This window comes from Aedes aegypti, unplaced genomic scaffold (assembly GCF_002204515.2).
Source record: "Aedes aegypti strain LVP_AGWG unplaced genomic scaffold, AaegL5.0 Primary Assembly AGWG_AaegL5_hic_scaff_19_PBJ_arrow, whole genome shotgun sequence".
NCBI classification, from domain to species: Eukaryota; Metazoa; Arthropoda; class Insecta; order Diptera; family Culicidae; genus Aedes; species Aedes aegypti.
The window spans coordinates 146234-169524 of NW_018735489.1; the positions used below are offsets into that span (position 1 = coordinate 146234).

Genomic DNA, 23291 nt, shown 5'->3' on the forward strand with positions numbered 1-23291 from the left:
AGAATACGTAAGTTCCCCTATAAACACTTGTTAATACTTTGTTGCCAAAAAAGAGTTTTCTGAAGGCCTGTTTATTATTTTATACCCCGAAGTAAATTGTTACAAACGTAATGTTACTCTTCATCAGTTGAATCGTATTTGTATTGGTGTTTGATAATAGTATACATTTTATAGCACCAATTCACTGTATCCTCAACCAATTGTGAACACTACAATTAAGAAGTCTTCAACAACAACGACACAATCAACGGGCCGAACGCTACTCCATAGGACAGTTCGGCATTGAAATCGAAAAGTTACATAGATAAAAAATGTACTATATTAAAATTTCTTTTTACGCTTAAACCTATATTGAAAAACAGTCATAAATCAAATGGATACATCATAAATACATAGCAACCGATGACAATTTCAGGAACTTCTGTTCATTGAACTTTGAACGAACGTCTGATTTCCTCATCCTCTATGTTGTCCACAATCCAGTCGATAAACGCCATCAGTCGGGAAAAGGTCATATAATACCACTCCTTGCATTCTCTAGTGTCTGTTGCCAGTCCAATTAGGTAGGGAATACCTTCAATTTTTGAGAAAATCCTTCTAAAAGCCCTGTTTGAAATTACTAGTGAATTAAATTTTTCTGACATACGTTGGAGTACGCTTGAGAGAGTTCTCTTCAATTCTTATTTAGCAGAAATGTCCGTTGGCGATTGTTGCTCTGTTCATAATGATCACCAAAGATGACTCAAACCCGACCGAAACCTAACATTTTCCAAGCCGAACCCCGACCTTAATCTCTTATACTCGACCCGAACCTGAACTCATTTTTTTTAAACGCGAACCCGTCGGGTTGGAAACCCGAGACCCGACTATCTCTAGCATTCCAGAAAAAAAATTGGGAGATCAAGAAACTCCCAGATTAATTTTTGAAAAAACCTTCGTTGCAGTTCCTTGAATAATTCTTTAAATCATTCCTGAAGCAATCCTCAAACGAATTACTATGTTATTGTTCTGAGTTATCTCCAGTATAATTCCTTGTAATTTTCTTCGTGAAAAAGAGCAGAAAATTGCTTAAGCAATCTCTATTGAAAGTTCTGGAAATGCTGCTTGTGATTTTGAAAGGAACCTTTACGACTTAGAAATGCACATAATGATCAATTGGAAAGAAAACCACTCAGTTAATGACAGTGGAAGTACTAGCATTTAGCTGAGGATCAGGTTCCTGTTGAAACGTAACACTAGAAAAAAAATTCTCAAAAAATATGAGATTTATCTAGAGGAAAAAAAAAATCGTTTCATAGACTTTTTAGCAAGGCACATTATGCAAAACTATGTTCTACGCGATTATAATATTCCTACATATCATATGCCAGCCGTAGCGGTAATTCCGCGAACCATGCTGTTGATCGTGGGTTCAAATCCCGCCAATTGAAGGTCGTTTAGGGTTATACATTTTCTCTAATTTCCACCGCATTGAGAAATTGACCTGAGACCTCGCTTGTGCTGTGTAATACGAGCGAGGTTTACGAGGTTACATTACAAGTACAACATTACAACGAAGCGCGTGGTGCGTGAAAAGAGGTTGTCCATGAACCACGTGATTTATACAAAAACATAAAATAGAATTTGTTTGTACCGTGTTCATTGGCCACACCTCCCTTTCCCCTATATGGTTCCTTAAAAACCGACCTCTCCCCCTGTATGACTCCCTCGCCCATCTTTATGTATCGCTTACAATATGGGTCAAGATTATTAATCCCTATATCCCACATGTAATTCAAGTATAAAGGACTTATAATAGCATAATAATGCATTAAAAGTGCAACGTCATACACGAGAAATGCACAAATTGAGTTCTCGCTGCACGCGCACGCACACCCCCCATCCGCTCTGCACCGTAGCTCAGCTACTAGTGCGAAGAATTTAAAGGGGACGGTCGTTATAAACACACATTCACTACTACGACAGTCATGCGGCGCACGCATTGAATCTGTATGCGCAACTGTTTACAAACCAAACGCCGCAGCGAAGATGACATGGCGCAAATTGCAAAGCGAATTCATTTTCCTTCCGCTTCGGCACGACCAACATCCGTCGTCACCGTCCACTTCATTACCACGCGAAGGCAGCAATCAACGAACATACGAACGAATAGGGTAAACCGGCAATTATTTGATTTATTTATTACTGTTTGGTGCACAACATTAAAAGTGATATTGTGACGAATCTACAAAACATACAATGTTGCTCCCAAAGAAACTTTGGCAGCTAACAAGACAATGCATATTTTGTAGAAGTACTTTTTTAAAGGAAGTTTCATTATCATATTAAATTTCATGAAAATACCTGAAAAAATGCTGATTTTTTCGTCACTTTTTGCAAACTTTTCATTATTTATGCATGTTAACCATTTTCTACAAAATTCATGTCAAAGAAGCTAAGAAAGATGAGGTAATAAGCTTTCGATTCGTGCGCAGAGATTGAATGTACGACTAATAGTTATTTAGGGCCCAGATAGCCGTAGCGGTAAACGCGCAGCTATTCAGCAAGACCAAGCTGAGGGTCGTGGGTTCGAATCCCACCGGTCGAGGATCTTTTCGGGTTGGAAATTTTCTCGACTTCCCAGGGCATAGAGTATCTTCGTACCTGCCACACGATATACACATGCAAAAATGGTCATTGGCATAGTAAGCTCTCAGTTAATAACTGTGGAAGTGCTCATAAGAACACTAAGCTGAGAAGCAGGCTCTGTCCCAGTGGGGACGTAACGCCAGAAAGAAGAAGAATAGTTATTTAGATATGGAGCGTCAAAGATGAGAAAATTGAAAAACTTTAAATTGTGATTAATTCACTTAGCAGTGACTTGCGACCCTATGTTCCTTAGGCACTTTTTCATAACTCGTGGAGATCTATCTACCCTCAAAATTCTTAAAGTCCGGAACCAAACACCCTGTATATTTTAAACTACATGAAACAGAACTAATGCCGACACTTGTGGTGACGAACTATACATAGTTTGTTTGAAAATTATATATGAGTATTACTGTGCATTTTGTCTCGATATGGTAGAAGTTTATAAAAAATACGTCAACATTCACAATGTCGAACAATTCAAAAGATAAATTTTAATAATGTCAAAAAGAGAAAAATATATGTATATTGAAAATGTATAAGAAAAAAGCATAATGCCGACACTTATAGTGACGAACCATACAAACCATTGTTATCACAAGCATGAAACGAACTCACCAGTTGGTAATCCATCCTCGACTGAACACAAAACTGACACTGACAGCAAAACTTCTTGGCGTCCCGAAAACAAACCGTCTTGCTTGTGCCTTCCCGAATAGCTACCCAGCAAGACACACGAAACCGTGAGCAAAACCTATCTGACGACACAAAATCGAACCGTCCTGCTTGGGCTTTACGAAGAACTACCTAGCAAGACGCGCAAAAAAAAAAATCTCCGGCAACGAAAACACGCGCGAAACCGTGAGCAAAATCTATCGGACGACGCAAAACCGAAATGTCCTGCTTGGGCTTCACGAAGCTCCATCCTGCACCACACCATGAAGCACTGTTTAAGTCAAGTCCACCGCCAGAGTGGGCAGCGTCTACTATAAATAAACACATTGCAAATAATACTAATTCTTCCAGCTTTCACAATAGTAGTGATATTCGCCCTAACCTTCAATCAACACAACATCAAACATACGTTCACACCAGAATTATAGCAGTCTCCGCGAATACACGTGCATTTTTCCGGTTATGGTCATCGTAGTTTCAAAGATAGCAAATTGAAAACAGCACACACTACTTGCACTCTTTGGCTTCCGCACTCCTCCCCATCCTCGGTTAAACCCGAAACATATTCTTTTGCTGCAACGGTTCCTACACAACCAACACAAACAACTCTTCACTGAAGTTCCATAAGATGTTTGACATAAAGTTAGCTAAATAATCGCGTAGGCTGTCAAGCGAGTTAAAACGTAGACGAAAACATCGAAATTATAGTTGAAAGCTTAAGTTGCTATACTTAAAGCACACCGCCTACGATACAGTGTGTCACAAAATTATCGGCACACATGCACCGAAGTGAGCGCCATCTTAGCATGAGGACTATCATATGTATTGCAATACTCATTCTGTACAAAGAAACAAGCTTCTAGTCCTTGAAAAAGGTAAAATATATTACCGAAACCGTCGGATGTAGATGCGAAATTGTTTTTGCTGCTACTATCACAATTCCGGATCAAACTACAGTCGTTAAGCTTCCACCTATATATATATATATATATATATATATATATATATATATATATATATATATATATATAAATTCACCCTTCTTTTTGAAATAGGCTGTTCTTTAGAGCATTGGAATTAACAAAATAAGAGGACAAATCCAAACAAAACTTGGTACGAAAAAAATATTTGCTAAATAACTAGCTGCTTTTATATCTTCTGATATTTGTAAAATACATAGTTGAGCCAAACTCGTTAAATACTCGTAAGGAATCGTACAATTATCTCCCCACTCTCCAACTAGCATAAGCCTCAAAATATTATGCATTCGGGGTAATGGCGTTCGGGGTAGTGACCCATTCGGGGTACTGGCGTTCGGGGTAATGACCCATTCGGGGTAATGGCTTTCGGGGTAATGGCGTTCGGGGTAGTGGCATTCGGGGTAGTGGCGTTCGGGGTAGTGTCATAGAGTCGTGGTATAGAGCTACATGCTCTCAATTTGCTTATGCGATCTTCCCTCTTCAAGGGACCGCACTCCTATTTCCTCCCATCTTTCCCTTCACGTTCCTCTCCCATATGGTAGATGATGACATAGGCCTTTGGAGCCGGCCTTCTGATACCTGATACCTGGGTATAATTGCCTTCGTAAAAGTTCAGCTGCTTAGACTGCCGAGAATACGTAAGTTCCCCTATAAACACTTGTTAATACTTTGTTGCCAAAAAAGAGTTTTCTGAAGGCCTGTTTATTATTTTATACCCCGAAGTAAATTGTTACAAACGTAATGTTACTCTTCATCAGTTGAATCGTATTTGTATTGGTGTTTGATAATAGTATACATTTTATAGCACCAATTCACTGTATCCTCAACCAATTGTGAACACTACAATTAAGAAGTCTTCAACAACAACGACACAATCAACGGGCCGAACGCTACTCCATAGGACAGTTCGGCATTGAAATCGAAAAGTTACATAGATAAAAAATGTACTATATTAAAATTTCTTTTTACGCTTAAACCTATATTGAAAAACAGTCATAAATCAAATGGATACATCATAAATACATAGCAACCGATGACAATTTCAGGAACTTCTGTTCATTGAACTTTGAACGAACGTCTGATTTCCTCATCCTCTATGTTGTCCACAATCCAGTCGATAAACGCCATCAGTCGGGAAAAGGTCATATAATACCACTCCTTGCATTCTCTAGTGTCTGTTGCCAGTCCAATTAGGTAGGGAATACCTTCAGCGTCCTCCCACCGAAGCATACTGTGTGAGCTCAGGCAAGTGTATTGTCGATAGGGATATTTGACGCAGATATGCGAACCTCGCACCTGATGAGCATGGGTTCTTTGACAGTCGGAATTGTACATGGTTAGCAGCTCGAGGAATTCGATGTTGGTGTCATTTGTATTGAATGGATACAACATTTCCACTATGAGAGGGGTGTGAGTTTTGTTACTCCACAAGCACATTGGGTGCAATCTTGGGCTCCATTTCAGGGAGTCTGGGATTCTCAATATAGCAATATCGTTGCTGTAATCTGTTGCGTTGAACGAGCCATGCAAAATGACCTTTTGAACTTGAATGGTGTTCTTAACATTTTTCAAGTGGTTGAACAGAGAGGGATGCTGCAGTGCCCACACAGCTGGCAGAAGTTAGGATCGTGCGGTCGGAAATTATAGCGCCCATACAGATGTAGCGAGTTTCACTATCAAATATTCGAACCTAGAATGAAAATCAATAAGCAGTGATAGATACATATATTATGTTATGTTTAAACTGGAATACATACCATTGGTGCACCATTGTTTTCTGGCAGCAAAGCATGTACTAATTTTGGACATTCCATCAATAGGTCATACTTGGTACTCCAGGCATCCTTATCGATGTCGTCAAGAGGACAACAAATCACCGAAGTTGAAGAGCAGAAATTTGCCTCCTGAGTAAGTTCAAAATTTTTCCACTTCCGTTGACATCTCGATATTGACGTGCACCTTCCCGCAATTTTGTACGTATCGAAACAAGGGTCTCCTTCACGGCGACTCGGATCCAGAAACTGGACGGCATTTGCTGTCGCCCTTTTCGGAAGCAATACACGTTCCATCCATTTCAAATGGCTTCGAAGGTTCGTCGTGATCAAGTGTTCTCCATATCCGCAATCTCTTCCATTTTGTACCAAACCATCCAACGCAGGATACATATCACCATCAATGGCTATTGATATGTCATCTATGGTGGTGAGAAAATTTGTCAAAATTTTATTAATATTTGAGTATGAACCTCCAAGCTTAAGATCGCATGCTTCAGGTACCAGAAACCGATCGACACCTGCGCAGAAAAGTTCACTAGTTATGCCGTTGGGGAATCGTGATTGGACCTCTCTGGATATCATGCAACTTGTTTTGGTTTTTGGTTGTACGTAAACTGTCAGAGGTATCAACGACGGATCTGGAAAAAAACTTTTTAAGTAGTTTGATAAGTTATGCATGCATGGGCGTAGCCAGAGGATGATAGGGAAATCAACTGTTTTGCTACAAAACTCATCCAAGGTTTGTCAAGTGATTCCTACTAATTGAACAATTACATCATGGTATAGTTCTTGGATCATCCTTAGATTCTAAAGACACATCAACAGTTCATGCAGTTCAAATTTTAGATCAACCAGGTAGCTAGAAGCAAAGATACAGGACTTCAAACCTGACCATTTTGTACGGAATCTTGCCGGGTACTGTATTTAATGAAACTCAAAAGGTTTATATGAGTTTATTACTAGCAGAACAACTAGTAGTGCTTTGGATGATTTGTCTATAAGGATACCTTCCCATATTCTTCGAAAATTCTTCAGAGAACTGTGGAATATGATAGCGATGAAATAAATAGATATGAAAAATGATAAATTATGTTGAAATACTTTTCCTGGTGAAAGAATCATAAATCGTCTTGAATTAGAAACCCTCATGAATATGCCTTTACTTGGAAACGAAAACGTTAAATTATTTCTCTTATTTGTTTCTTCTTCATTGCTTCATTTTACTTGCTTCTGATTGGCCGTAATAACTTGTTTTCTGATTGGCGAATGTAACTTGGTCTTCGCTGCTTGTTTCTGATTGGCCGTTGTTCATCCGCCATGCTCCGGTGGCATTGCTCGGTCAAGCTCATCATCATCAGTCTGTTTAGGACTGCCGTTTAGTACGGAAGTGTTTTTTTTTTCAATTCGCCCAAAGTTCGAGTACGATTTCGATTTCTTTCGTGTGCGAAGTGCATTTTTTCGCGATTTCTCGTTCCCGCGACTGCTTTCCGGCGCTAGCATACCTCCTTGGGGTGGCTAGCCAGAAAGCATCTCTGCAAGCTGAAGCAGAGCAACCGCGGCCCATAGCGATGGGTCGCAATCGGAAAGAAAAGGCGGATTCCGCCTCGATCCCCGCCCCGCTGGTCGACAACGGGCAGACCAGCGCGCCGAAACGAGCAAGAAATGAGGATGCCAACGCGGCGGCATAAAGCAGGTTGCTGGCAAACAACCAGTTTGCCTCCCTGCCTGTGGACCAAGCCCCCCTAGGCGCGATGGTTCCCCCCCTCTTGAAAGTTCTCGTCCGAGGGCTGCTGAAGTTCACCCCGCAGGCCATCATCGTCGAGATGAAGGCGGCTGGACTCAAGCCGACGAATGTTTTCCCCATCCGGCGAGTGCAAGGAGGACGACATCGGGACCAGTTCTACCTGGCCCATTTGGTGAAGGGGTCCACCACCATGGCGGGCCTGACGAGGGTGAGAGAGCTCTTTTTTCATCGTGGTTCAATGGGAGCGCTACCGACCGAAGAAAAGAGACGTGACGCAGTGTGGCAACTGCCTCGGGCTCGGTCACGGGACACGAAACTGCTACATGAAGCCCCGCTGTGGCAAATGTGCCGGTGCGCACGCTACTACGACATGCCAGCCGATGGAGGACACCGAACCAAAGTGTGCCAACTGCGGTGCAAACCACGAGGGCAGCAGCCGCAACTGCCCCAAACGTGCGGAGTTTTCGGCAATCCGCCAGCAAGCATCTGCCAAGAAGCTGGGACGGCAACGCCATCGCCAACCACCCCCACCGCTGACTGAGGAGCACTTTCCGACGCCCCGCTACCAGGTGCCCAATCTGCCACCGCTTTCACCAATCCACCGGCAAGCATCCCGCCAGCCGGCCCCTTCCGTCCAGCATCGCATCGCGGCCGCCGCCGCCACCGCTACACCCCTCCTGGATGGGGGAATCCTGGACGCAGTGCCCCCGGCACTCCTCCCTCCGACGACGGCTCCCTGCATACTCCGGAGCAAATGTTGTAGTACACCAGGGACTTGTTCCAACGGCTGCGAGCCTGCCGTTCCAAGTGGTGGTATTCGCCTTCCTCGCCAAATATAGTCCGTGAGGCCACCACTAAGATAGCAACTGGAACGCTTGCTCCCATCGGAGCAAAAACCGAGAGCTGTCTGCGTTCCTGGACCAGGAAGGCATCGACATAGCCGTGATAACAGAGACGCACCTCAAGCCGCAAGTTAACGTCTTCATCCCCGACTTCCGGCTCGTGCGGCTTGTGCGGTGCGGATCCGAAGGAGGAGGCGTTGCGATTGCTCAGCGGAGGAAGGTAAACTGCACCCAGCTGCCGAGCTTCCAGCTGCAATTCATCGAGGCCGTTGGTGTTTTGGTGGAAACTTCCATCGGCCCAATCAAGATCATCGCGGCGTACTGCCCGAATCAAGCAAATATCAACGACGGACCATCGGTGGCCCTAAAGCAAGACCTCACCAAGCTGACACGACGGCAGGGGTAGTTCATCCTGGCTGGCGACCTGAAAGCAAGGCACGAGAGCTGGGGAAACCCCCGGCGAAACAGGAACGGCCTCATCCTACAACAGGACATGGAGGAAGGCCACTACACCATCCTGAGCCCAGATTCACCCACCCGCCTGAGCCGGTCCGAGGCCCACTCAACCATCGTTGTCTTCCTGACCAACATGACCGGCAACATCTCCCAACCGGTCGCTCATCAAGACTTCAGCTCGGACCACTACCCGGTGGTGGCAGAAGTTGGTTCCCTGGTCAACCGGCAATGGGTCACCCGGCGCAACTACCACCGTGTCAACTGGATTGTATTCCAGCGGTGTGTCGACGCCAACATCCGGTACGAGGCTCCTCTGGCGTCCGTGGAAGATATCGACCGGCAACTGCAGAGCATCGAAGAGGCCATCTCCGTGGCCCGAGAGCAGCATGTGCCAGCATCTAGTCAGGTGTGCAACTCCCTTTTTATCGATCGTGTTACCAAATATCACATACGTTTACGGAACACTGGTCTGCCTGCGTTAAAAGCGAAGTTAATCGCATATCCAAAATTGTCAAGGCCAGAATGGTGGACCTTAGGAACGAAGACTTTTCTAAAAGGATCCGCTCTCTCCCAGATTGTGCTAGGCCATTCTGGAAGATGACCAAAATTCTTAAAACCAAACCCAGACCAATTCCACCGTTGATCCCATTAGACAACACCGACTCTAAGGATCGCTTGATAACCCCTGCGGAGAAGGCTGCTGAGACAGGTCGGCATTTTGTCAGCTCCCACAATCCTAGCCCACACGAAGCTGCTGTTTCCGAACACGCAGCTAACCTACACCGATCTCCCAACGACTTCTCGGAGGAGTTGGAGATCACTGCTGACGAATTGCTGGCCTATCTCAAAACATCCAAAAACATGAAGGCCCCAGGTTTCGAAACATCCTGAACTTGGAGCTCAAGCAATTGAGTCTCCAGTTCTACCAACATCTGGCACTGATTTTCAATCAGTACCTTCGACTTAGCTACTTCCCCTCGTCGTGGAAGTCAGCAAAAATCATCCCCATAAGGAAACCTGGGAAGGATCCTTCCTCCCCTAAAGCCCATCAGCCTTCTCTCAGCTTTTCGAGAAAGCGATCAACAGACGGCTGCTTTCGGCAGCTGATCAAAACAACATCTTACTCGAGGAACAGTTTGGCTTTCGACGCGGTCGTTCAACCGTGCACCAACTGACTCAAGTAACCAACATCCAACATGGCGGAACAAGTCCCTCGTCAAATCCTCCGTCATGGCGTTGCTCGATGTTGAAAAAGCACTCGACAACGTCTGGCACGACGGCCTGGTGTACAAGCTGCACCGATACAATCTTCCCACCTATTTGGTGAAAATCATCAAAAATTATCTGTTTAACAGGACGTTCAGGATTTCCCTCAATGGAGTCAACTCAAACCTACTCAAAATCCCCGCAAGTGTTCCACAGGGTAGTATTTTAGGTCCCCTACTATACAACCTGTTAACCTCGGACATGCCCCAGCTCCCTGAAGACGGCTCTCTATCACTGTTCGCTGACGACACCTCATTCGTCTACAGCGGCAGATTCACGAGAGCATTAACATCTCGACTCCAGAGAGGCCTGAACGTCTTGTCAGATTATTTGAACAGCTGGAAGATCTGTATCAACGCGACGAAGACCCAGGTCATCCTCTTCCCCTATTCCAAATCCCCCCGACTTGTTCTGGCTGAGGATTGTAAAATCACCCTCGGTGGATCAACGGTGGAATGGTCTGATGTAGCCGACTACCTTGGGCTAACGTTAGACAGTAAGCTTCTCTTCAGACAGCAGGTTGACAAAACGGTCATTAAAAATAACATCTTGCTCAAAGCATTATATCCACTGATAAACCGGAAGTCAACTCTGTCTTTGAGGAACAAGCTTGCTGTTTACAAACAGGTCATTCTTCCAGTCATTGAATATGGCGTACCAATCTGGGAGAGTTGCGCTAAAACCCACCATCTGAGACTCGATCGTTAAATTCAGGGCTCGTTGCCACCAATCTGGCCATCAGGTCATCCGAGACCTCGTTCCCCCCTAGGTTATCAAATTTTTGTAGTTTACATATTAGTTAGGTTATCAAATTGTAATTTTTAAATAACCAGAGCTCATAATTCATCAGTGTAACGTTGTGAGTGACACAACTCATCAGCAGCAGTAGCAGAGAACGGAAGAAAAGCAGAGAAACCAATGGGCATTGGCAGAGCGTCGATAGCAGCTGCGGAGCAGCGAAAAGTGAGCTGAGCCACAAAGTGACACATTGCACAGTATTTCGTTCGGCTGAAATCGTGAACTTAATTCTGTAGCACCTTTGAACGTGATTTTTTCGGAATGGCGTCTTCGGACGAAAATTTTCTAAAAATATAGCGCATATATTGACGGTAAATGTTAGTTCGCAACTTTGCCACGGGCGGCGCTGCGAAAATATTTTTTTTGAAATGACGATCTTTAAATATGATGTCTTCGGCAAAGTTGTAGATAATTCAAATACAAACAGCTTTTCCAAAGACACCTAGTGTTTATTCAGCCGCATTGTCAAGAAGAAGAAAAAGAAGAAGTATGAAGCCACATAGCCCTCCACCCCATCATATAACTAAATACTACAGGGTAATTAGAGTCATTGATGAAACTTCAGTAAAAGGGATACTCGTGGATACTAATGACACTATCGACATTTACAACTACTAATGATGTATTTTGAATCCTACTAGGCTTCATCTGCCACCAGCTGCCACTCGAATAAATACACGGACCCCAGAAATGACACTTAAACGGTTATAACTGCTTTTCCTTGATCTTTAGAAGACTAGTGTTTTCTAGAGAATGATTCATTTTGACTGTTTACATAATTTTTGTAGAACATTGTTGCTACCGGAAACATCGTATTTTCAAAATATCGGAGAAAAACTAGTTTTAGGGGGTCGTTCATAGAATACTCCCGTATTTTGGAAATGCGGCTGAATACACACTAGGTGTCTTTGGCAAAGTTGTTTGTATTTGAATTATCTACAACTTTGCCGAAGACATCATATTTAAAGATTGTCATTTAAAAAAAAAAATTCGCAGCGCCGCCCGTGGCAAAGTTGCGAACTAACATTTACCGTCAATATATGCGCTATATTTTTAGAAAATTTTCGTCCGAAGACACCATTTCGAAAAAAATCACGTTTCAAGGTGCTACAGAATTAAGTTCACGATTTCGGCCGATCGAAATACTATGACATTGCTCGAGCTTGCTCGATTCAAGTCAAACAGGAACCGCGTAAACGAAACTGGATGGGAGAAGTACGGAAGATGTTTAGATGTTTAGGTTTATTTAGGCAACAATGATGATGCAATAAACTGGCTCCCAAGCAGTGGTATATACGGTATTGGAGTGGTTCAAAACATCGTTTTTGCTCCACACCGCTCATTCGATTCAAAATCAAATTCTGAGTGTCCTCCCAAAATTTGAACCCTTTCGGATGAAAATTGAGACTGCACAAGCCCTTCAAAGTTTAAGTAGGAAATTACTTTGGGAAAAGCAAGCTAATCATTCAATCGGTCATAGTGTTTGCCCATGTGCTGTTGGGGATTAGAGCTACGTGGATAGTGTAAGATACATTCATCAGCTACAATTTTGCCGAAGACCGTTTTCAACTCGGACGCCTCAGTAATTGGTTAAAACGCGGTTTGAGTGTGCAAATCGTCATGGAGCGCGAGTAATAATTGTGTCACGAAAACTTCTAATTGTGGTTGATCCATGCTGTGAAAAATACATATCGTTATTTTAAAGTTTACTTAAATCCTTGCTCCATCATCTGGATGTGAAAAACGATGCTATTTTGTGATTTTTGCTGCTAAAAGACACTATTAAACCAGTCGTACCTCCATTATCACCAATAACTACATATCAAAAATGTCGTCAGATCAAAAGAACAGCACACACCATAAAGATTTGCGCTTGTCTGATCTGGCTATAATCATGCAAGATTTGCTACGCGACTATGTGGATGAGATACACAAGCTCATCGAATTAACAGTATCACAACTGAAGGAGAATTTCTCTGCTCTTCTCACACACTATGACGCAAGGCTGAAGATTGTTCAAGAGCGTATGGAACAGATAGAGATATCTTCACGAGTTGCGTTAGATGCTAGTGAGTCCATTGCTAGTCGCTATAAGCTAGTGGTACATGGAATTCCAAATATCGATGGTAAGAACCTCTGTACCCACTTCACTGCTATCTGCACACATCTAGGCTACCCAATTGATCAAGCCTTGTCCGTTGTGCACCTCACCCGCTTTAAAAACCCGAAAAACGCATGTAGGAGTAACCAACCAATGCTGATAGAGTTTGCAATACATGGTCAACGAGAGATGTTTTTCGCAAAGTATTTACAAACACGAACTCTTTCGCAAAAACATTTGGGATTCACTACAGAACGCCGAATATTCATCAACGAATATCTGTCCACAGAAATGCGAGGTGTGTTTTCTACTGCAATGGAAATGAAGAGAAATGGATTGCTGACGAAATTGTATACTAAGAAAGGAATTATACATGCTGTAACGGAGGACTCAAGAGATATAATGATCAGGAATGCTGAGGATCTGCTGGATGAAAACATCTACAAATAACCTATCCTTTATAGTTATTCTGTTTTCCTTCCAATCCATCCTCTATTTTCCCTTGATTCCTTCCTGAAAGTTATACTCATCGTTTCTGTGATTGCTGATGCTGCTGGAATTCAAAGGCAGCGAAAAGGCAAGCAACACCAGCAACTTACATCAGCATCAACATCAGCTAGCAGCAACAGCAACAACTCCAAGTTGGAGTTGCTGGTGTTGCTTGCCTTTTCGCTGCCTTTGATAATAGCTATGATATGCTACTATGACGGATGTATGGAGCTTAATAATGTTCTCTGATTCACTCAATCACTTAGAAAGTTTTCGAGTCATGATGATTAATGTTAGTGTAAAGTATGGATGTTTTTATGTTTAAATGTAGTTTAGTTTTTGCTTCACATCGACACCTTTTCTTGAATGTTGCCTTTGCTCTTCCGCTCTTCGATTATGGCTAATTCTAGTATTATGAACAACTCCCTTTCGAATGTTTGTCTTCCTGGCGTAGTGTTAAAGTCTGCTTTGATTTCGAATAAGTTATCAGTTTGTTGTATTAAAGCACAAAGCATTTGTGCCAGAAAAATGTCGAAATTTGAAGAATTATATCAAATTGTCCTGACATCAAATGTAGATATTGTTTGCATCGTAGTATCATGGTTGAACGATAAGGTGAGTGATAATATTGTATGTATTGATGGATATAATTTAGTAAGACATGACAGAGTTCACAAACTAGGTGGAGGAATTCTTATTTATATTAAAAACAAGATAAATCATAAGATTGTTGATGTTTCATGTAATGTGATAGGTGTTGATAATACAGAATATGTTTTCCTTGAGCTTTCTGTATCACGCTTTAAAATTTTAATGGGAGCTTTTTACAACCCACCAAATTTATCATGCAGTGAGCTGATTCTTGACAAATTAAGTACGATTGGTGTTGCATATGATGACATTATTATGCTAGGAGATTTTAACACAAATTTGTTAAATTGTTCCCTAAGAAAAGTTAATGATTTTATATCTGTTGTTGACTCACTTGGCCTCATAAATACTTACTGGACTTGAGCCAACATATTTTTATAATAACGGTGCTTCTCAGCTTGACCTTATTCTCACAAACAAGCCAGAAAAACTGATTCGCTTCAACCAAGTAAGTGTTCCAGGTATTTCGAATCACGATCTTGTGTTTGCTTGCTTTGACTATGATTGTACTGTTTGTGAGAACATTGGCACTTACAGAGATTTCAAAAATGTGAATCCACATTTTTTGCTTGATCAGTTCAATCAAAACAGTCAGGAGAACATAATCACTTTGATAATTTTAGAAGATTACGTAACAGAGTAACAGCTATGGTGAAAAAAGCGAGGAAATCTTACTTTAATGCTCTTTTTAACTCAGAAATGAGTAGTGAGCAATTTTGGAGCAAAATTAAAAGTTTTGGTTTGATTAAAAAGAGAAATGATGAAACAAGTCACCACTCTGCTAGTGAAATAAACAGTTTTTTTTCTTCAAGTTTTTCCAATTCGAACCATCGTCAAGATTCTGATGATAATTCTAGTGTAAGAACTGTTTTTGATTTCACTGAAATCAATGAGGCTGATGTTATAAACGCAATTTATGAGATAAAATCAAACGCTGTTGGCTTGGATGAGATTCCCATCAAATTCATCAAACTTATTTTACCGATACTTTTAAAGCCCATCACACACTTGTTCAACTGCATTTTGCGTACAAGCACGTTTCCCAAGGGTTGGAAGCATTCCAAAATATTACCTATAAGGAAAAAAACGAACCTGAACACTATGTCAAATATGCGACCAATTTCCATTTTATGTTCATTATCCAAAGCATTTGAACGTGTTATGAAAAATCAAATATGCACCTGCGGATACCGACCTGGATATAGTACAAAAACGGCAATGCTCAAAGTGATAGACGACATTGCAGTGGTGCTGGATCGTGGCAACCCTGTAGTATTGATATTGCTCGATTATTCGAAGGCGTTTGATACCATTTCGCATGTACAGATGTCTCTTAAGCTCAAAAACAATTTCGGGTTTACTCATGCAGCAATTTTGGGCTGCAAAACGGTGAGTCGACAACTAGGAAGGAGCGTTCAACACAGCTCTGGTCCTCACAAGTTCCTACCTCACGCTTCCACGGGTCAAACGATGACAAAGACCGCCAGCTAAGGATTGCGTACTTAGCTGGTAGTGCAGCCTGGGCACTGTTGTCCTTCTGACATCAGCTAGATTGAGGAGGTACGTCTCGAGCGTCTGTTCACCAGGAGGTGCGGCTCAAACAGCGTCTGTTCTGGTATCCAGCGGCTGAGTAAGAAATGCTGAATCGCGCACAGCTAAATCCAAGGTGGTAGCCCCATCAGCGCGATCGTCCTAGTGTTAGTTGGGACGTTAAACAGAGCTAGCACGATGGCGCTCCGGCGAGACAGGAGTGTTGGCGTAGGCCCAATAAGCCACCCGTAAATAACCTTATTGCGAATAACATAGGAGATAATACGACCCGGAACAATCGGCAAAGACCCACGCGACGAAATAAGGATTACGATTGGAAACTTGGAACATGGAACTTGGTTTCGCAGGTTGCGACAGGATAATCTATGACGAACTACATCCCCGTAACTTCGATATCGTAGCGCTGCAGGAACTTTGTTGGACTGGACAGAAGGTGTGGAAAAGCGGGCATCGAGCGGCTACCTTCTACCAAAGCTGTGGCACCACAAATGAGCTAGGAACTGGCTTCATAGTGTTGGGCAAGATGCGACAACGCGTTATCGGGTGGCAGCCGATCAACGCAAGGATGTGCAAGATAAGGATAAAAGGCCGTTTCTTCAACTACAGCATCATCAACGTACACTGCCCACACGAAGGGAGACCCGACGACGAGAAGGAGACGTTTTACGCGCAGCTGGAGCAGATTTATGACGGATGCTCTCCGCGTGACGTGAAACTCGTTGTTGGCGACATGAACGCACAGGTAGGACGAGAGGAGATGTACAGACCGGTGATCGGGCGGAACAGTCTGCATGCCGTATCTAACGACAACGGCCAACGATGCGTCAACTTTGCAGCCTCTCGTGGTATGGTAGTCCGAAGTACCTTCTTCCCCCGCAAAGATATCCATAAGACCACCTGGAGATCACCCGATAACCTAACCGAGAACCAAATCGACCACGTTCTAATCGACGGAAAATTCTTCTCTGACATTACCAATGTTCGCACATATCGCAGTGCGAATATAGATTCGGATCACTTTCTAGTTGCTGTATGTATGTATGCGAAGCGATGGAAGAGCTGTTCCGCGCTAAAGACACACGGAAGTTCTACGAGAAGCTTAACCGTTCGCGCAAAGGCTTTGTGCCACAAGCCGACATGTGCAGAGACTGTGACGGAAATCTTCTCACGAACGAACGTGAGGTGGTCGAAAGGTGGCGGCAGCACTACGACGAGCACCTTAATGGTGATGTGGCCAGTAGCGGAGGTGGCACGGAAATAACTTTGGGAGCATGCGCGGACGACGAAAGACTTCCGCCTCCAGATCTCCAAGAGGTAGAAACGGAGATTAGACGGTTGAAAAACAACAAAGCCGCTGGAGTGGACCAACTTCCGAGCGAGTTGCTAAAATACGGTGGTGATGCACTGGCAAGAGCGCTGCACTGGGTTATTTCCAAGATTTGGGAGGAGGAAGTATTGCCGGAGGAGTGGATGGAAGGTGTCGTTTGTCCCATCTTCAAAAAGGGCGACAAGTTGGATTGCGCCAATTATCGTGCGATCACAATTTTGAGCGCCGCCTACAAGGTATTCTCCCAAATTCTATGCCGCCGTCTATCACCAATTGCTAGAGAATTCGTTGGACAATATCAGGCAGGATTTATGGGCGAACGAGCAACAACGGACCAGATATTCGCCATCCGCCAGGTGTTGCAGAAATGCCGCGAATACAATGTACCCACACATCATTTATTCATCGATTTTAAATCGGCCTATGATACAATCGATCGAGAACAGCTATGGCAGATTATGCACGAATACGGTTTCCCGGACAAACTGATAAGATTGATCAAGGCGACGATGGAGCGAGTGATGTGCGTAGTCCGAGTATCAGGGACACTCTCGAGTCCCTTAGAATCTCGCAGAGGGTTACGGCAAGGTGATGGCCTTTCGTGTTTACTGTTCAGCATTGCTTTAGAGGGTGTGATAAGAAGAGCGGGGATAGACACGAGTGGCACGATTTTCAGAAAGTCCGTTCAGTTACTTGGTTTCGCCGACGACATTGATATTGTTGCACGCAACTTTGAGACGATGGCGGACACGTACATCCGACTAAGGGCTGAAGCTAGGCGAATCGGACTGAACATCAATGTGTCAAAGACAAAGTACATGATAGCGAGGGGCTCAAGAGAAGACACGGCACGCCCCCCACCTCGAGTTCATATTGACGGTGATGAAATCGAGGTTGTCGAAGATTTCGTGTACTTGGGCTCACTGGTGACCGCCGACAACTACACCAGCAGAGAAATCCAGAGACGCATCGTTGCTGGAAATCGTACCTACTTTGGACTCCGCAGAACGCTCCGATCGAGCAAAGTTCGCCATCGCACGAAGTTGACCATCTACAAGACGCTGATTAGACCGGTACTCCTCTATGGGCACGAAACATGGACTCTACGTGCAGAGGATCAACGCGCCCTTGGTGTTTTCGAACGGAAGGTGTTGCGGACCATCTACGGCGGAGTGCAGATGGAAGACGGAACGTGGAGAAGGCGGATGAACCATGAATTGCACCAGCTGCTGACAGAACCAACCATTGTCCACCTCGCAAAAATTGGGAGGCTGCGGTAGGCCGGGCATGTCACCAGAATGTCGGATACCAACCCGGTGAAAATGGTTCTCGAAAACAATCCGACCGGCACAAGACGACGTGGTGCGCAGCGAGCAAGATGGGTCGATCAAGTTGAGGACGATCTGCGGACCCTTCGCAGAATGTGTGGCTGGCGACGGGCAGCCATGGACCGAGTCGAATGGAGACGTCTCCTACGTACAGCAGAGGCCACCCAGGCCTTAGCCTGACTGGTAAGGTAAGTCATGCAGCAATTCGTTTAATCCAGTCTTATTTGTCTGAGCGACAACAAGCAGTTTTCTATAATGGAACTATTTCTAGTTTTTTACCGATTTCATCAGGTGTTCCGCAAGGTTCAGTGTTGGGGCCGATTTTGTTCTTGTTATATGTTAACGACCTTCCACGAATTTTAAAACGTTGCTCCATTCACATGTTTGTAGACGATGTGCAAATATATTTCGACTGTTCAAATTTGAGCCTCGAACGGATTAATGCTTTGCTCAACGAAGAACTTATGAACATAGGCAATTGGTCCATAGACAATTGTTTGAAGCTTAACGCGTCTAAAACTAATGCGATTTTCATAACCCTTTCCAGGAGTAGAAATGAAACTTGTTTGCCGGAACTTGTTTTGGACCAGGAAAAAATTCCGTTTGTAGACCAAGCAATGAGCTTAGGTATAACTATTGATTCAAGTCTTTGTTAAGATAAGCAAGTTTTTAAGCAATGCGGATGTACTTAAATCTATTTATCCATGGGCATACTATCTGAACACCGATACTAAACTTAAGCTGTTTAAGTCTTTGATCTTACCGCATTTCTTTTTAATTGATTACTTGCTGACAAATGTTTCCGCGGCTGCAATGGACAAATTAAGAGTTGCATTGAACTCATGTGTTCGTTTTGTGTACAAACTTAATAGATTTGAACGTGTCACTCACTTGCAGAAAGATCTATTGGGTTTCTCTTTTTACAATTTTCCTAAAGCTAGATGTAATATTATCATGCACCAATTAATTGCCACTAAAAAACCAGATTACCTCTATAGCAAACTGTGCCCTTTTCGAAGCAATAGGTTACATCAATTTGTTTTACCTAGATATACTACTGCGCAATACGGAAGGTCATTTTTTGTTAGAGGAGTTGTTTACTGGAATCAGTTACCACAAGATATGTCCAGCCCAGATGTTAGTAAGGTAGCATTCATAAAACGGTGTCGAGAGTTTTTCTAGTTTTGTTTTGTAAATTAATTAAAGTTGTATGTTTTTCTTTTCGCGAAATGATCTATAGTACATCCACAAAATTATAAGCACACTTTGTAACCTGTGGTATTTTCTTGTAACACAAAAAGATGTGAGTCTTATGTTACGTATAATAAATAAACAAACAAACAAACAAAAACGATATTTTGAACCACTCTAATACGGTATATACCACTGCGTCTACGCTAGTTCATGCGGGAAGGTGTAGGGGTGGTAAATTTATGGCAGAGAGGCATGCTGCTTGGTTAGCAGAATGCCTTTGTATGAGGCGTAAGGAAAGGCGAGCTATAATGATGGGAAAGTGAAATCATAGGGAAACGATTTTTTCATCCGTATCTGGTTCTAACAAATGTTATGAACGAATAGATCAACTGTGATAGATTAAGAGTGGAAAGATAGAATCAAGTGAAAGATATAACTACAAATTACAAGGAAATTGACGGGCCTGGGATTGAACCCATGACCTTCTGCTTATGAAGAAGAAACGATAGCAATTAGACCACCAACCCCGTCGTCACTTGAGGAATTTTTGAAGTGATTTATGGATAAAAATCTTCTCCATTAACTACTTATGACTAATTCCTTGAACTTTCAAATGAAAACTTTAAAGAATTTCACTAAGAACTCTCCAAGCAATGCTCTCGAATTTCCACGAGCAATTCACGAAGAGATGCTTTTAAAGAAGTTAATCAATTACTTCAATAATTACTCTTCGGATTTTTTTTTTTTAATTTTAATTTTTTGTAGTTTTGAGGTATTACTGAGGATTTTCACAGGCCATTTACAGAAAGTCATAAAATCACAACCACTTCTTTTTGAATTCTCGCAGAAATATTTCCAGCGCTTTCAGCGGATTTTTCAAAACTATTGTTGAAGAATTTTTACTGGAGTTTTCAATTCAATAACACCTCTAACTATTTCCTTGAGAATTTCTAAAAAAAATACACCAAGCAGCTTAAATCCCTAAAAAAAATTAAGAAATGCTTTTTTGCTATTTTTTTCAAATAGTTGAAAGAAAACAATTTTGCGAATAAATTTGGTCAATCAGTAATGCAACCGTATTTTTAAAGGAATACTTTTTAAGATCTTCTAGTCGTTCTTGTGACTGAGAGAATTCTTGAAAAAAGGTCTGCATGGACTCTAATATGAATTCCAGGAGAAGTGATCCAAGCCTTACATGGAACTCAGCCTTAAAATACAACAAGATCAAGTTTCAAGTGCACTGTCCATTGTGAAAAAAAAGAGGGAGTGGAGTATTTCATTTCAGATTTTTTTTTTTCATAACACAGAAAGTGTGCGAAGTATGTCAAAAATGGATCGTTTTCGCGTAAAAAACGTGATAAATCCTGGTTACGCCCATGGTAATAAGTATATAGCCAATTACCTATACAATCCGGAAAACTGATACAATCGTAAATGTCTTTCCTTCCCATTCCAAAAACGTTGTTCGGCACAAATATTGAGACTTTTCCGTAATCTGTGCAAGCTGGTCGAATCTTTATGAAACTGAACAGTGCTTCCAAGCGTAGAATTGCCATATTTTTGTATCCGAAACGAGGATCGTATTGAGGATGTACGATTATTTTTGCGATATTCACAATACCTTCTGGGTGGGAAACTGATGACGCTGGAATCCTGGGATGAATACAAGAGAGATATAAGTTAGAATATTAGAAGGCATCGAATTGTGCCCTTACCCTTCATGATAAACGCAATCAGCAACCGTAAGAACTGTGTTTTCGTCGATGATTGTACCGTAGCAGTTTTGAGACCCTCCGGTGACATTCCACAGCAGCTTAACAAGGTAGGAAAGAGGCTTTTCCTTGTAAATATGATCCGTCATACCTCTCAACTCATACACATGAGTTTTGTTGAGAGGAGTGGAGTAAATATACTCACGATGTTTTTGGAATCGTAATGCACAGAACGTGGCGTTAAAAATGTCATCTGAAAAAGAATAGTTTTACCAACGGATCCCTTGTTCAATGTTTGCTTACCTGGGATTGCAGCATTGCTTTGCTGCATAGTTGACACAATCCAGTCATGGTATGGGGCTATTTTGGTGTACACTCCAGGATTCGATAATCCACAAGGTAATCCGAACGAAGTAACAGCCACAACGAACGGCGTGAGATTGACATGGTGCATCAATTTGACTTGAAGCGGGCCACCAGAATCACCCTATAATTTTTGGATATCGATAGGTCATAACATAACAGCGTATGTCGTGTACTCACTTCGCATGTGTCCATCTTCACGTCGACAGCACACAGATGGTGTTCATGGAGGCCTGTATTCAATCCTCGAACTAAATCATTAGAATAAAACTTCTCACATTTCGAGGTCTCCAAGGGTTTCAGGGAAACTTTCAACAGAGAAGGTGTACGATCCTCAACTAAAAGTTATAAATACGATAAAAAGGTTTTCTTGAAAATTATTAGAAACTTACACTGGCCAGTGTTGCCCCATCCAGTAGCGACAAGCTCTGTAAAACGTATCTCTTCATCGATCCAAAGACAAGCTGGGCATACTGTATCGTGCAATCTAGAATTATGTAATCGACAAACATTTGTTGTTATCCACGATGTGTATCAGTGCGCATCTTATCCTCGTGCTGCGCGTAGACAAATTTTGCTCTCGGAAGTTTTAAAACTAGCTATCAAAAGGTACTTTTCAGTGATACAAAAACAGTACTCTTCAGTGCTACTTTTTTCTACCAATGATCCCTCAATGATCCCTTTTTGATCCTTGTTTGGAAGCGATGTTTTCTGCAGTACCAGCAAGGAATACAAAGAAAACTTAAAGCATGCTCTAAGCAGTTTTGGAATTTTGTGAACGAACAACGTCGTGAAGCTGGCCTGTCGTCCTCCATGATGCTCAATGGCACCGTAGCTTCCACTCCGAATGACATTTGTCAACATTTTGCACGAAAATTTGCTAGCGTCTTAACCGAAGATAGATTGACTGAGGACGATATTCAGCTCGCCGCCAATAGTGTTCCTCTCACGCTATGTCTTAACCAGCAGATTATGCAAATCGAATGTACCTCGGATTTTTTTTCATTAGAGTTCAGTATTTGGGTTATATTTTCATAATCAGAAGGTTTCAAAATATTCCACCGGTGAAATTTTTCCCATACATTTTGTATGGGCTGAAATGTGTAGGAAAACGTGATTTTCATTGATTTTCATAGTTTTCAGTCCAAGTAATCATTATGAAAAAGAGAACCCAATCTGGCATTGTTCGGAAAGGGCTTTCTCACGAATATTATTTAGTTCACTTTTACAAAAAAGAACTAAATAATATTAAAGCTTTATGTAGAATCGATGATTCGGAAATACCGGAAGACACAATAAACACTTTTCGGAAATAGCAAGAGAATATATTAAACTCGATTAGGAATAGTACAACTCGTATATTGACCGGTTCGTGTTAACCACCTGATTAAAACTGGCTCTCATGTACATT

General features: G+C 42.4%; 1 protein-coding gene across 2 annotated transcripts; it reads right to left on the reverse strand.

Moving 5' to 3' along the window:
• Nucleotides 1–301: 301 nt before the first annotated feature.
• On the reverse strand, nt 302–22425 carry LOC110680917. Of its 2 annotated transcripts, XR_002503027.1 has the most exons (8): nt 22273–22425; nt 22061–22218; nt 21821–22004; nt 21521–21770; nt 21208–21458; nt 6041–6696; nt 5489–5973; nt 302–574 (listed from the first exon to the last, which is right to left on the reverse strand). XR_002503027.1 is itself a non-coding variant. In XM_021856703.1 (7 exons), exons 2-7 carry the CDS (start codon nt 22073–22075, stop codon nt 5842–5844), a joined length of 1488 nt encoding a protein of 495 aa, XP_021712395.1. In that variant the 5' UTR covers nt 22076–22218; nt 22273–22425; the 3' UTR covers nt 5216–5841. The 2 variants fall into 2 exon arrangements, 1 of the variants encoding a protein (XP_021712395.1); XM_021856703.1 differs by lacking the exon at nt 302–574 and having other exon boundaries at nt 5216–5973.
• Nucleotides 22426–23291: the final 866 nt, after the last annotated feature.

Excerpts from the sequence above, each read along its gene's own strand:
- LOC110680917 (XM_021856703.1), bottom strand. Across the intron at positions 21,771-21,820 it reads AAGCAATGCTGCAATCCCAG|ATGACATTTTTAACGCCACG; the intron begins GTAAGCAAACAT and ends ATTCTTTTTCAG. Across the intron at positions 21,459-21,520 it reads GATTGCGTTTATCATGAAGG|GATTCCAGCGTCATCAGTTT; the intron begins GTAAGGGCACAA and ends TATTCATCCCAG.